Raw genomic sequence first — 15,429 nt, 5'->3', positions numbered from 1 at the left:
TGACAGACAGTGGTTTGGGAAGACTGGTTTACACTTCACTAGCTGACACAAAATACCTGTTACTTCACACGTAGCCATCATCTGCACCCTGCATTCCATTTCTGTTTCTGTCACCTCAGAAATTTTCTTAATATAATTTAAAAGAAAGTAGACTCCAGCTTTTCTCTTCTGGTTTTTTGTTTGTTTGTTTTTAAGAGAGTTTTCCATATAGTCCAGGCTAGCCTCCTTTGTTTGTTTTTAAGACAGAATCTCCCAACTAGCCCTGGCTGGCCTCAAGCCTATTAGGTAATGGAGGCTGACCTTAAAACCCTGATGCTCCTGCTTCCACCTCTACTCCCCAAGAGCTCGGATCACAGGTTTATGTCACCACTCAGTGCACCCCAGGTTTTTCATTCTTTTTTCATGGTACTCTGAGTTGAGCTTATGGCTAAGATTATGCCTTTAGGAATCCTCTGTAAGCCACAAGGAATCATTTCTCCTCAGGCTTCCTTAGAATTTCTATTCAAGAACATCAACACCAAGAAAACCCTCAAGATAACTTCAAGAGCAATTTCAGGGACTTGAGAGAAGGCTCAGAAGTTAACAGCACTTGGTTTGCTGCTCTCCCAGAAGAGTCAGGTTTGCCTCCCAGCAGCCAGGTCAGGTGGCTCACAACTCCAACTGGGGGATCTGGTGTTCTCTTCTGGCTTCCTCAGGTACCCATACACATGAGACATATACTTACAGACACAGACACACACGTAAACTAAAATTAAAAGAGTCATTTCAACATGTCACGCTTGCTAATGCTGCTTACCATCAACTATACTAGGGCTGGGGTTGATGAGTGTCTCCAGTGTGCAGGGACCCCTGGATGACAAGACAGCTGGGAAACCAGGCACCAGGCAAGCGAAAATCAGCACCTGCTCTTCCGCACAGTTTGTCTGAAGTGCTTGAAGCCACAAAAGAAACAGTCTGATTCCTTCACATCTTATCTAAAAACAAAATTAAAAGCAACAAAAGTCAAACATTTAACACATATTTGTGGAAATGCTTTGTAATGTAGCATCTATCTTAAGAAAACAGAGAGAGGGAGAGAGACAAAGAGAAAGACAGGTGCAGTGGTATAACACCTGTAATCGCAGCACATGGAAGTCTGAGAAAGGAAAATCTCAATTGTCAGGACAGCCTGAGCTTCAGAGCAAGAGAGAGAGACAGAGAGACAGAGAGACAGAGAGAGGAGAAAGGAAGGGAGGGGAGAGAAGGAGAGAGATAAAAGTATCATTGAAGTCCACAGGGTCTTCTCTCTGTGGCAGGCAAGGATGCAATACACCACAAAGATGAGAGCTTGGACACTGCAGTAGGGGGCCTGGGTTCGAATTCATCCCCTACTACTTTCTAGCTGTGATGCATAGAGAATCATCTGACTTCTCCATGTCCTAGTTGCCCCATCTGCAAAATGGCAGGATCGAGTGAGGTGACATGCAGAAGACTCATAAGGCAGTGGCTGGCTCCCACCCGGCTATGAATAGTATTTCATTCTGTAATACTATTCTACAACAGTCTCCCCGTCATCGATGCCCAACTGTCCATGGAGCAACAGCAGAGACGTTCTCCTTCCACATTTATACTATGAGAGAACAGAGCAGAATTTCAGCCATGTTAGTATATGTTCTTTGGCACTAAATGAGCCTCTGAAGAACTGGCTGAGTGACAAGGGACTGCTTTCCAGCCTCTTGCCTCCTGTCTACACTCAGTAGCTTCCCACACCTTCACCAAGATCTGAATGGTGAGCAGTACCCCACAGAAAATTAACAAACATGCCCCTTTCTGACTCTACACTTGTTTCCATCGCTACCCTATTCTTAGAATTCAAAAACACACATTGCTCCATTTCTGTATTCCTAAATGATTAAAACGATGTCAATAAAAGAAGATACACAAGTAAAAGAGAATGAAAAACATGTTATCAGATGTGAAAGAAACATGCTAGAGGAGTTCCCATGGCCTTTAATCACAGCCATCATAACTCAAGTTCCAGAGGATCCAACGCCCTCTTCTGACCTCTGCTGGCACCAGGCACACATGTGGTGCATATACATTCATGCTAGCAAAACACTCATACACACACAATAAAATAAGTAAATCTAAAAAAAAAAAAAAAGAAAAAAAATGTAAGGAAACATTCCATTTTACTTTCATCAAAAAGGGTTACCTTAATAGAATTTCCAGTGTGTAGAAGCTTCTTTAGAGTTGAGCCTGGAAGTTTAAACAATTGATTAGAAATAGAATATACAAATAAATATTTAAATTACATGAGGTAATATTTAATACCTATATTCACTTTATTCTATTTTGTATCTATGTGTGTAGATGTGACATATGTATGCATGCATGTGCATATATGTGTGTGCACTGTTAGTGCAGTTTCCCGGAACTGGGCCCTAGGTGGATCCCTGGAACTGGAGTTACAGCAAGTTGTAAACCATCCAACCTGTGGGTGAATGAAACCAAACCTGGGTCCTCTGTAAGAGCAACAAGGGTTCTTAACAGAAAATATATATTTAAAGAACAGTTTTATAACCTTCAAAGGCAAACAACACCACAATAGACAAGTTCTGGGATTGTTTTGTTGGTTGGTTGGTTAATAAACATTTGGTACATATGTACATTGGAATATCATTCAGTTTTAAAGAAAAAAATTAAGTCTATAGATTAATGAGTGGAACTGGAAAAAATTAGAGTGAGTCACCCAGGCCCAGAAAGACAAAAACCTCATGAAATGAGAGGTCCTGAAGGGTCCCAAACAATACAAGTGTTTGCCGTTCTTCTTGGTTGTCCACCAGAACTAGATAAGACCCCTTATTAGTGATGATATCAGACATCTAGGGTGCAAGAGAGAGAAATCAAGCTGGAACTGAGCTGGGAACTTATTCTTGCTTGTGTAGCTTTCACAGTGCCACCTATTCATAAGAGTGCCGAGACTACAGGCACTCAAGGTGTGGGAAGCCAGGGCTAGTTTTATGTCAACTTGACACAAGCTATCATCAGGAACCTCAATTGAGAAATGCCTCCATAACCTCAGGCTTAGCCAAGCCCATATGGGGTTTTTCTTAACGGGTGACTTATGTGAGAGGGCCTAGCCCATAGCGGGAATTAACACCCTGGACTGGTGGGTCCTGGGTTCTATAAGAAAAAAAGGCTAAGCAAGCCATGAAGACCAAGCCAGTAAGCATCAGCTCCTACCTCGGCTTCCCGCAGTGGCTTGTGATTCAGGATATGTAAACCAAATAAACCCTTTCCACCGCAAGTTACTTTTGGTGTTTCATTACAGCAATAGTAACCTTAGCCAAGGCAGATGACAAACAAAAAAACAACAGTGTACATGATTCTTCTAAATAAAACTACAAAATGCAAAGGTAGACTAGTTTCTTTTGATTTGGAGAAACCCTGTTGCAGGATATTTGATTTTTGTACATAGAAAACCTATTTGTTAGCAAAATAGAACTTAAAAATATGTAAGCAAAATATAGCTTACATGGATGTCAGGTGCACTGGGTGTGTCCTGAAGAGATGCAGCTTGGGTGTGCCTCTGAAAGCCTCCATAGAGAAGAATGCTGAAGAACGGAAAGTTACCACCTCTTTTAAGGTAGGTTGCTTAGAGAGGTCTCATGGTCTTTACTCTGTGGCCTGAGACAAAGTCAGCTGGGTGCCCTTGGGATGCTTCACCATCAGGTGAAATGGTTCAGCCCTAATGATTTGACTTGAAGCCCCACCACCACCACATGGTTCAGCCTGCCCAAAATATAGAGGAGGAGCTGGGGACTTCTACTGCCATTGGGCAATTGAGAGCTCTCTTTTTTGGGCTTGAAAGAACCTTCATAGTAGAAACTCCAGGTAAGAGAGAGGTGCTCTCTTTGGGCTTGCAGGAACAATAGAGAAGCAGTTGGCAGGACACAGGTGAGCACTCAGGAGCCCTCATGGATTTGAAGAAGCTCAGGAGAAAGGCAAACTAGCTAGGTATAAGGACACAGAAAGATTTCTAAAGAGCTAGCAGTTTAAGTGTAGAATCAGGCTTGTAAATATATATTTTGTATATAGTTAAGAAAATAGTTACCTAGCTGAGTCCACAGGTTTCTACCTCAGCTTACGCCTCTTGTGTCTTTATCAGTACAAATATTAGAATAATTATTAAAGATAAATATTATAAAATCCAACTTATCAATTTTTTTCTTTTATGGATTTAACTTTCAATGTCATATCTAGTGAATCTTGAGAAAATATATTAGTGGTTGAACTTGGGGTAAGAAAGAAAGGAAGCAAAGGATTACTAAGGAAAATGAAAAAATTTTTAGGGTGATGATAATATTTTATATATATTCAGTTTATTCCACCCCCACTAAGGCTGTTTTTTCAAATAAAAAATCAGAACAGGTGGCCTAGGAGTGCCCATGTAAGAGACTAGAAGGATGGAGGTTTGTGAGCAGACACCTATCCATATAATAACAAAGACCAGGAAGCCACATGAAGATGGAGAAGAGAAATAATGAGCTTATGGGTAACAAAAAGGACCAGGAGAAAACATGGCGATGAAAAAAGGGAGATGAGACAACATGGCAAAAAGCTGGCACAGTCCAAGGAGAGGGGTGCTGAGTCGTTTCTGTAATTAGCACTAAATAAAGAAAGGCCATGCATGACCTCATCTCCATATTCCTGAGGGACATGTTCCTGAGGAAAGTAGACTTAGTAAAGACATATAAAATACATAACCAATACTGCATAGTGATGAAGTTTTTTTTCCCGAGTCCTATCCCTCTAAGCTGAAAGACTTCTCATGTTTAACACTTTTGCTATAAAACATATCCAAGCACAGCTTTTCATCCATTAAACAAGCACAACTGCACTATGAACCAGGTAGGAAACCTGCTTTGTGAATGCTTGCGCACAGGAACCCCTTTCAGAGAAGACATTCATGGAACCTTACTCCTGTGCTGATGTCACATGGGCACACAAGGAAGCAGTACAGCCTGTTCCCACCTCATCACCAGTTTTCACACCACTCTCTGCCAGCTCTTAACTGTCAAACAGCTGCTTTAGCCCACTGTAATTTACAAGCATAAACCCGACTGCAAGAAAAGCTTCAACACTTTTGCATTCATAATCAGCCATAGAACTTTCCAAAGAGTTCAGTCACAGGTTAGCATCACTTAGATCCTCTATAAACCTGGGACAATGGACCCATTTTTACTTAATACTGCAAAACACAGACTTGAAATATGTTTCCTACTTCACTAATTTACAGCAGAAAGCTAGCCTTAAATTGCAATTGCATTTACTTATATTTGTGTGTATGTGTGCATGTTTGTGTGTGTGTGTGTGTGTGTGTGTGTGTGTGTGTGTGTGTGTGTGTGTATAGGAAGGTAGGTCAAAGAACAACTTTTTCATTTTCTCTCTATTCAGGTTAAAATCAGATCATCTGGCTTGGTGGCAATCACCTTTACGAGCTGAGCCATCTCACTGCCCTTCCAATAGAAAATCATTAAAAAGTAAAACCCAAACAAGGACAAAGTGCAAACTATTGCTTCCCTTTAAAAGCTGTTTAAAGAGACACAGAATATCTCTGGTTGCTACAGACAAACAAAATGACAGGGCAAGAAACAGGCAGCATGACGGCAACTGACGTTTCAAACTTCCTTCCTCCTCTTCCTGATAAAATGTGGGTACTCAGGTAGACTGGAGAGCTGGGGGTGGACGTTGCTTTCACTTTAGGTTGTCTGTGCGGTGAGTTGTCAGTTCTAGCCCAAGACAGTATGCTGCCCTGGATTACAACACCAGGTTCTATCTAGTCCAGTGTCTGTACCCCAGCAGATACTTTGCTGGCAAGGATGCGAGACACTGACTGTCAAGAGGCCAGGTACAGCTGGGAGACACAGTACTTACATGTCATGTGTCATGTGTGGTCACAGCATACTACACTCCTCAGGGGAGACCTGTGGTCTTACTTACAGTTACAGCTTCTAGTGTTAAATCAGTCTAGACCTCAAGTGACAAATAACTGATTAACAAACTCAAGTAAACTAGAAAGGATGGCAGAGGCAGAAGACACAAAATAAATGTGTACAATGTGTAAATGTGTATAATTCACAACCTCTTAACAACAGTCCTGAAATCTAAAAGGCTGTGAAAAGTGAACCCTTCCTCTGTGGAGCAATAGTGAACAGCCTCCACGTGGACACTGTGGGCCACAACTGACAAGGCTACTTGGGACTTGGTTACTCCATAGTCAGTAAGCATTCAGGTTTTAAACTCCAAAACTAATAGCTAGCTCACTTTGCTCGGCTCCTGCCTAGCTCTCCAGGGGAGTTACAAAGACACTAAGCCCTGTGGATGTTCGCAGCTATTTAAATTGTACGTCACTACACACACTGACAATCTACACCTCAAAACAAGGGGCTAGAAAAAGGACTTAGCAGGTAAGGGTGCTTATTGCTCTTGTGAACACTGGTCTGTTTACAACCATCTATAACTCCAGTTTCAGGGGATCTGAATCCTTCTGGCGCTCATGTGCACATACACACACAGATACACACAGCTAAAAAAATAAATCTTTACAACTAAAAACAAGTCTGCTTCCAAAGTATAGCTGGCCTAAACATCAAAGGAGGAGATATGTGGATGTCACACATGCCATCAGTGCCTACTAGATTAATACTGCAAAAATATCTTTAAAAACTCTACTTGCCTCAAGCATTAAGCATAAAGCATCAATGATAAGAATGACTTTATATGCAAATGATCATACTTCAACAATTAAGCTACTCTGCATAGACAGCTTTGTATGTCCCATATAAATAAGACTGTAAAATGACCTCAACAGCTCAGAAAAGTAGGACTCTGTGATCCCAGCTCAGGAAGTCTGAGGCCTTTGCTCATTCTTGATTAGATGTACACGGGGTAAAGAATAAATAGTGTCAGCAATTTTAACTCATTTTCATGACATTAGACAAAATTAAAGAAAATACTACATACTGCCCAGAGGATTTGCAAAGTTTCACAGCACAATGGAAATTAATCTTCAGAGTTTTAGGATATTTTATTCACACTGAGGTGAGCCCACTAATATTCAGACAGTCTGAAGTGCTATCTGAGAAAAATGAGTGTGATCTTCATATAAATGTTGTAAACCAAATTAGAGATGACTCTACCGAAATGGTCAAGAATGTTGCACAATTGCATCGCAGATCCTCAAATCCCCAGGGCGCCTCTTTAGCTGATACTATACAGTTTTAAATTTTTACCTTAATTTAAATATATAATTCCAAAGTTCAATTAAGCAGAAATGCTGGAGCAAACTTGCTCAGATTTAAAGAAAAACTCTCCTCACTTATTTGAAAGAGTTAAAGAGTAAGACACTCTTTCAGAATAATGGCTGAGTTCCATGGGTGTATACAAATATATACCGTACCTTCTTTAAATTTAAATTTGTAGCACATAACTCAAATTCAGTTTCTGTAGAAGTTTATTACCTGTTTTCACAGAAGCAATCCTAAATTAAATTTAGAACTCTGAATTTTTTAGTATCTACTGATCTCTATTTTTCTCCCAGGTTCTTTGACTTTGTACACGTTGCTCTCCCAAACAGGAAGCCCTGTTCTCCCAAAGGCTCAGGTGGAAGCAACTTCTCTTGAAGGGCCCTCAACTCTCCTGGGAAGAACTATTCTTTCTTTTCCTGGGAAGAGTTATTCAGTCTTTCTTTTCCTGTCCCACTATATTCCACTATATTCCCCTCACAGCAACAATTACACTGCAATTACTTTTCTCATCCGTCTACACAAGGAGCAAGAGGCCAAAGGAAAATGGTGATGTGCTCTTTCTTCCTGTCCCCAAAGGTTTGTCTCTCCCTCAATAAACATCGGAATGCATGAATTATCAAATAAAGTAAGATTCTTTTCCAAAGCCCACACTTTCCTCCAATGTAGCCAGCTGATATGGAAGAAAAAGTGAATCCCGTGGCAGACTCTCACAGGTAAAAGGACTGAAGCAGGAACCTTTAAAACACATGCAGAATTGACAATGGACACCGAGAATGTTCTAGCTAGCCTGGACATTTTAAACTGCAGCTGCTGTCAGACATAAGGACCTGGGCAGGAGGGACAGCACTGATACTTGCTTTATTTCAAGTTCCCACTGGCTGCCACACCTTAAAGCATTCGAATGAGGGAATTCTGAATCAACAATGCAGGTTTGGGGAACAATTGTTCTGGGGAAGGAATAATGTAAATTATTTAAGAAAATACTCTAGATCAGTGCTTCTCTACTTGATGTGCACAGGAATACGTTTGTATCTCTTAAGAGACCATAGTGTTCAGAAGGTCAAACGGGCCTGAAACTGTGCATCTTCAACATGCTCTTGGGGCAGCCACACACTACCACTCAAAGGGCACATTCAGAATAAGAGATTTAACTTTTAAAAATTTATTTTATTGAGAATTTAATACATCTGTACAATCTCTTTTGATCATATCCATTTCCCACTTCCTGCTCCTTGTTATACACTACAGCCCCTCCCAACGTTATGTCCTCTGGGTTTTCTTTTCTGTTTTTGTTTGTTTGTTTGTTGTTTTCTTAACTCTTCTTCCATCCATCCTAGAATGTTAACAGGCTTGATCTTGTAGGGGTCTTGTGCAAGCAACTGCAGCTACTTTCAGTTCGTAAGTACAATAGCCTTCCTCAATTTCTGTCTCTTAGATTCCTTCCACACCCTCTTCTAAGAAATCTCCTGAGCCTTTGGTGTAGGAGGTATGACAGAGATGACCCACTTAGGGCTGAGCACTCCACAGTTACTTATTCTCTGCACTTTGATCAGTTCTGGAGAGAGGTACTTTCCCACACAGTCCAAGTTGGGTTTGATATAATCCCCATGCCTTTACTTCTATCCATAAAGCATTGCTGAAACCACAACTGGTAGATATCCAGATCACTAATACATTGTTTGCTTTCATCTTACCTATACTCTGGTAATGCCATCGAAAGAAAATTCGTTCAGGTAGAAACTGCAGTATTTTCTACAAAATAGAAAAGATAAAAAGAAACTGAACAACAAATGCAATACATTTTTGTGATAGGCCCATATTATTCACCTCTTTCCCAACACACAAGTAATTAAATATTAATCGGAGGATTACAAGCAGGTCTTAAGACTGTACTTATGAAACCAGGCATGGTGGTGCACGCCCAGTACTCGGGAGGCAGAGGAAGGCAGATCTCTAGTCTGAGGCTAGCCTGGTCTATAAAACGAGTTCCAGGACAGCAAAGACAGTTATACAGAGAAATCCTGTCTCAAAAACAAACAAACAAACAAAAAAAAAAAACAACAACAAAAAACCCAACAAGGAAACAAAGAAGAATTACAGTTATGGAAGCACCCATAAAGGACAAATTTCTGAAGCATAAGAGGACTGGGCTAATAAAGGTTGCCCTCACTACCAAAGGCTGGCTGCTGGGGGATGGACAGTCAGCTTCTCCAGAGACATGCCCTGAAGACTCCCTATGCTCCAAAAGATGGTCCTACACCCATGCACCTACAAGAAGCACTAAATAATTTGTGGATTTAAAAGCATAAAGTTGGGAGGGAAGAAGTGTGTGGGAGAGGAGAAAAAAGGAACTATAGGAGAGTTTGAAAGGGTGTAGATTTGATCAAAATGCATCATAATCATGCATGAATTCTCAAATAATTTTTAAAAGATTTTATTATGCTTTCAAAAAAAATTCAGAAAACTGATGCAAATGAGCTCCCCCTACTCTAGAACATATTCTGATAAATTATGCTTAGATTATAAGATTATTTTATTTTGAATATAGCTACTTAAAATATTCATTGCATTTTTATTTTTTATGGGGGGAGTGTCAAAGGATAACTTGTGGGAGTCAGTTTTCTCTTTAAATAAGTGGGTAACTGGGACTGAAGAGATGTCCAGCTAGCAGCAAATACCTTTACCCACTAAGCCATTTCACTGGCTAAGCAACTACCTGTTTTTAAAATGTAAAAAAAGAAAAAATGCAAATGGTCAAAATACATCTTTTGGCATTAATAATACATTACTATATCACTGTGGGATGAAAATCCCTATTCTTGCATCCCACAGATGCATGCCTCTATAATCCCAGCAATCCTACAGGGATACAAGAGGCAGCCGGGAGGACCTCTGAAGTTAGCTGTAAGCAGTGGTGAACAACAGGAGAGCCTGCTTCAAACTAGGTGGCAAGCAAGAACAAACATCTGTCCTCTGACCTTCAAGTGCACAACATGTGACCTGTAGTCACACACATAAGCATGCACAAATAAACACATACACACACGTACATACATATCATGCATAGACATACACATAACTCATTTTTTTCTTTTTGAGACAGCATCTCTCTATGAAGCCCTGGCTGTTTTAGAACTCACTATGTAAATCAAGCTGATTTCGAACTCACAGATCCACCTGCCTCTGTCTCCTGATTGCTAGAATTAAAAGGGTAGGCCACCATACACAGGTTTAAAAAAAAAATACACTTTTAAAAAGACAATCTGAAGATGTGAACCTCAGCTGAAACTGAGCCACATCCACATTATTTGTTTTTTGTATGACTGACTGTGGTGTCAGGGACCCAAATGAAAGCCTCACAGTTGCCATACAACTGTGCTACAGCCCATCAATAAAAGTCAGTTCTCTATAAGCTAAGCTTCTGAAACTGTGGGGTGCAGCTCAAAAGAGGATCACCTAATAGAGTAGGAGTAACAAAAAGCTGGCAACAATACTGGGTTTCTAAACATGCAACAACCAAAAAGTAATTCAAAATCAAACATGTACAATGAATCCAAGGTGCTGCTGGCAGTGTTTGACTATGTTGCACTGTAAAACTGCACAGCAGCCTTGGTTCTACACATAGAACACACACATACACGCACATTGCATTTTGCATGCATTTTGCATGCAAAGCCAGCAAATGCTACCTGAAACACCACAGCTTAGATCTGAGACTACATAAATTATAAATTATAAATTGTAGTGGTCTACCAAGTGCACAACATTTTCTGCTCAGATAGAAACGTAATGGTTTAATCACTGGCAACAAAGATTTCACTATTTTCCTACAAACATTCTTCAGAACCTAAGTATCAAATTACTATAACTTTGGTTTGCATTGCATTAGTGTGCTTAATTCTTAAAACTGTTGGTTGAGTTGGTGATGCAAAAATCATTAAATTAATTGTGGCACAAGATTAGGAGAGAATTTTTAGTAATTTCTAAAATGGCCGTAATGTATTTCTGCCACTTCATCTTATGCATTTGTGCAGAGTGGCATTCTCAGCATTGACAATCATAAAATAAAACTACTGGTCAACTGTGAAAAGCTCTGAAGACATTCTATCTATATCTTACTTCAGATATTCAGCAAAGATCTAATTCTTAAGGTAAAAATACATAAGCACATCTATCTCATTAGTATGGAAATTTGATTCTATCCTTAACAAATGGTAAGACTATATATGTATACCAAAGAATTATTTTAAAATAAGTTTGTGATTTATTATCAATAAATGTTTGAATTAGATATATATTTACATCTATATACTCAGGATTGAGTAAATTTCTCTGACAACCACTGGGTGTGAGAGACAGAGGCAGAGGCAGGTAGATTCTGTGAGTTCAAAGCCAGCCTGGTCTACAAAGCAGGCCAAGGCTACACAGAGAAACCCTGTCTTGAAAAAAAATTTCCCTGACAAAAGAGGGTCATGAGTTGAAAAAGATTAGTAAGTCCTGCTCTATATGACAATAAAAACACACATGAGCCTTGTCCTACCAAAAGGATATAATCTTTAATGCCCCTCTACACACCCCCACCCTATGCCATGGCTATGGAATACAATACATAAGAACAAAAGCCCACAAAGATAAATAAGCAGAGCCAGCGGGAGAGCACCACCAGCACCAACAGCTCTGTAATGGACTAGAAATGAGGGACTCCATGTCTCGCCTGCTGCCAGAGCAAAAAACTCAGGAGCCACCTATAACCACAACAGGGCCCAGGTCACTGTCTTTGGTAACAAATTACCAGTAATCATGGCAAAACAAGCTCTTTGGAAAATCTGCTGCAATGGAGTTCCAGGAAACAGCAGACAGAAGAGTAGAAGCAGAGAAGGAATGGGGAGGAACAGGATGAGCAGGGAGCCACACACTACCAGCTAAGAAAGGGCTCTGGAGCCAAGTCCCACACAACTAGAAGTGAGCCCCTATACTCCAGGTTTGTGGAGAGGAGAGTGTGGCCAGTGGAAAAGCTGAAGGCCCAGCAGCCAGAGGCTATCGGATGGAGCCACTCGTGGTAGGTGGCAAATGGAAGGAAAATCTGAGCAACACATCTTTTTGTGTGCCACAGTAATATTTTTTCTATGTTTTACTACTTTTATTTTTTGAGATTATAATTATTGTATCATTCCCCCTTCCCTTTTTGCCTTCCAAACCTTTTCATATTCTCAAGAAGCCATAAGAAGCTACTATTAAGTAGCTACCTAAAAAAGATGTTTAAAAAACTCTAATACATGTAAGTCCCACAATAATATCTATTAATTATGTTATTTTCATCAGATTAAAAGACTGGAACCCTAAAAGAAGTGCAATCCACATCAGGGGCCCAGATGCTCCCTCTAGCTTTGTTTCAAACTTCAGCTGGAAGTGGCTTTGCACTGAGGTCCCTCTGAGATCCTCCTGCTGTTCTATTGCCTGCTTCCTGAGGGTTCATTTTGCTTGAACAAATACACAGCTTCTTTTGCATTCTCCTTCAAGGGAATCTCTCAGCTACATGGTAGGATTCACCTTTGGATACCATTATTCAAGAAGGTGCTAGGTGAATTAAAGATTCAGGGTGAGCTAGGTAGTGGTGGTGGCGGTGGCTAACAGCAGCACAAACCTTTAATCACAGCACTGGGGAGGAAGAGACAGGCGGATCTTTCTGATTTCAAGGCCAGCCTGGTCTACAGACCTCCAAGATAACAAGAATCTACACAGAGAAACCCTGAATCAATCAATCAATCAATCAATAAACAAAAAAATTTAGGGTGGATCTTGTCTTAATCTAGATTAGTGTCTGACATGCATACTGCTCTCCAGACTTTTAACAAAAACCAAACTGGCACTGAGTTATACTTTCGGTTTCCAAAACACATACTGCTATTCCTCAGTTTTGTTTTTTTATTAGTATATAACAAAGAAAAGCGCCATTTAACACGAGAAAATGGGAAATGCATCAAGTGGACGGTCCAAGTCTGCCATGAAAGTCATCTCCAGTTCAGGTAAGTTCAGGTCCGGACAACCGTCACTACTTCCCAAAATTATTCTGATTGATAAAACGAGTCTCCTTTAAGGATATTAAAAAATAAACTCTAAGGCTTAGATATGAAACATATCTAATGCATGAGGGAACAATATGTCTAAAAGGACCTGTGCGATGGCTTAATGAATAAATTCACTTGCCACCAGGTCTGGCAGCCTGAGTTCAATCCCTAGGACCTCCATGATGGTAGAAGAGTATTAACTACCAAGGTTGTCCTCTGACCTTCACGTGTTCCACAATACATGCACTCAACATACACTTGCATATATGCGTGTGTTCACACACACAAACAACATAATTTTTTAAAAAGAATATTCCCAAATGACAGAACTTAATATAGCTCAGAGGCTGAAACAATACCCATTCCTATGCTTCTTTGTGTACACTAATACTGTGAGGGCTGTTTCTTATGGATTAAACCCTATGAGGGTCAATAAATGTAAAGCCAAACACAACTACCTAGTCTGAATGCTAAGCCTGTGTCTCAGAAGTCCCAGATGAAGCCTACCTTTGGTGAGGCAAGTGAAATCTGGTATCTCCTGTACTGCAGCTGATATTCTACGCTACACTGCTGTGAAAGCCACATAAGCTATTGACATCTTGTTTGTAGTTTCACTGGAGAATAAAATAAAAAAAAATTCAAGAAAGCCACACGGTGTGAATAAATATTACTTTTCTGGAAAACACATGACTCTGTTTAATGCTCAGTGCTCAGCTGCATCTATATGGTAATCCATTACAGCACACTCAAAATCGAAATTAGGTATTACTACCGATCAGCACATCAGGGAATCTGTCGTTCTTTTAACTGATTATCCATAGCTACTTTTTCTTCAGAACCTCCTGCATGACCAGGAATAATATGAAACATAAGCTGGAGTGTATATAAGATGATACAGTGAACTTTAAACTACCAGTCTTCATTTAATGTAGATGGGAAACTTTTTTCCAAATTATTACCAGATGACTGCAACAGACCTGAGATGATTCACACTTGATTTCAAGTCCACATGGAAAGTAGAGCAGCAAAGAATGAGGAAGGTATTACACACTAAAGCCTATCAGTTAATCTACCCGAAACAATAAGCAACCACATCTGCTTAGTGTGAGACTAGAGATCTGGGGAAACCTTTCCTCAAAAGAGCAGACATGCTAGCTTCTTGACCTGGGGAGTAACCAATGCACAGGGAACTCAGAGTGAGAACTGGCAAGAGAGCACACCCTTCAAGAGAGCATTCTGGGGGTGTCCGGACCACACAACCAGGGTGGCTTGAGCAGGACCCACCGACAGAGCCCAGAGGCACACCACCCACGCTTCCTCAGACAGGAGCCGTTTTTGCTACTGTCGGGTGGATGCTCACCAGCCACTAAAAATGACTCAACTCTGAAACAGACACAGCATTTTCACTGGTGGTCAATACCCGTTTAGAACCTTTAAATCCAAGCTTGACAAACCTACAATAAACAGATAATCTTAAGAAATAAAATGAATGGTTAGGCCAGGTGCAGCAGTGCACACGGTAGTGCAGCCCCAGCACTCAGGGAGGCTGAGGCAGGCGGATCTCTGTGAGTTCAAGGCCAGCCTGGGCAACAAAGTGAGTCCAGGGCAAACAGGCTACACAGAGTAACCCTAACTGGAAAACAAACAAACAAACAAACAAACTGTGATAGGGTGGCACTAGGTGGCATTTAGTAAAGAGAACTGGACATGGAAATATGTTTCCAAACATTCAAATCTCAATACGTGATTAGGTCGTTGGTTAAAAGACAATATTTGTCTTAGCCCATGATAAAAACATACTTAAAATTTGTAAAAATAAAAATCTAAAATAAATATGAAACATAATTTTTAAAGGAAGACATAGTAGACATTCTACATTTTAGAAATCAACCAAGATGTTGGAAACCTGATTATCAATGAGGACCTAAAAATGTATCCTAATGACAAAGGTTATTTCTACTTAAGTTTACTTAAAGCAGCCAAAATGTATCGCAAGTACAATGCAGCTGCAATGATGGTTCCATAAAGGAGACCATCCTAAAGAAAAACGGAAATGTCTCCTCACAAAC

At 40.3% G+C, this 15,429-nt stretch overlaps 1 protein-coding gene across 4 annotated transcripts in view; it reads right to left on the bottom strand.

The window, feature by feature from the left end:
* The window catches only part of Ralgapa2 (Ral GTPase activating protein catalytic subunit alpha 2), a 269,491-nt gene that overhangs the window by 203,613 nt on the left and 50,449 nt on the right, over positions 1–15,429 (bottom strand). For all 4 annotated transcript variants that reach the window (XR_009591640.1, XM_060383131.1, XM_060383130.1 and 1 more), the window contains exons 4-6: positions 8,987–9,044; positions 2,195–2,238; positions 797–974 (exon numbers count right to left, since the gene is read on the bottom strand). Coding sequence is in view for 3 of the 4 variants with exons in the window: in XM_060383131.1 (XP_060239114.1) it covers positions 797–974; positions 2,195–2,238; positions 8,987–9,044 (280 nt within the window). In the remaining variant the exon portion in view is untranslated. The remainder of the gene's footprint in view (positions 1–796; positions 975–2,194; positions 2,239–8,986; positions 9,045–15,429) is intronic.

Source organism: Meriones unguiculatus, chromosome 4 (assembly GCF_030254825.1).
Source record: "Meriones unguiculatus strain TT.TT164.6M chromosome 4, Bangor_MerUng_6.1, whole genome shotgun sequence".
Classification (NCBI taxonomy): Eukaryota; Metazoa; Chordata; class Mammalia; order Rodentia; family Muridae; genus Meriones; species Meriones unguiculatus.
The sequence above is the reverse complement of the archived record's forward strand: the minus strand, read 5'-3'. Positions and strand labels throughout refer to the sequence as shown.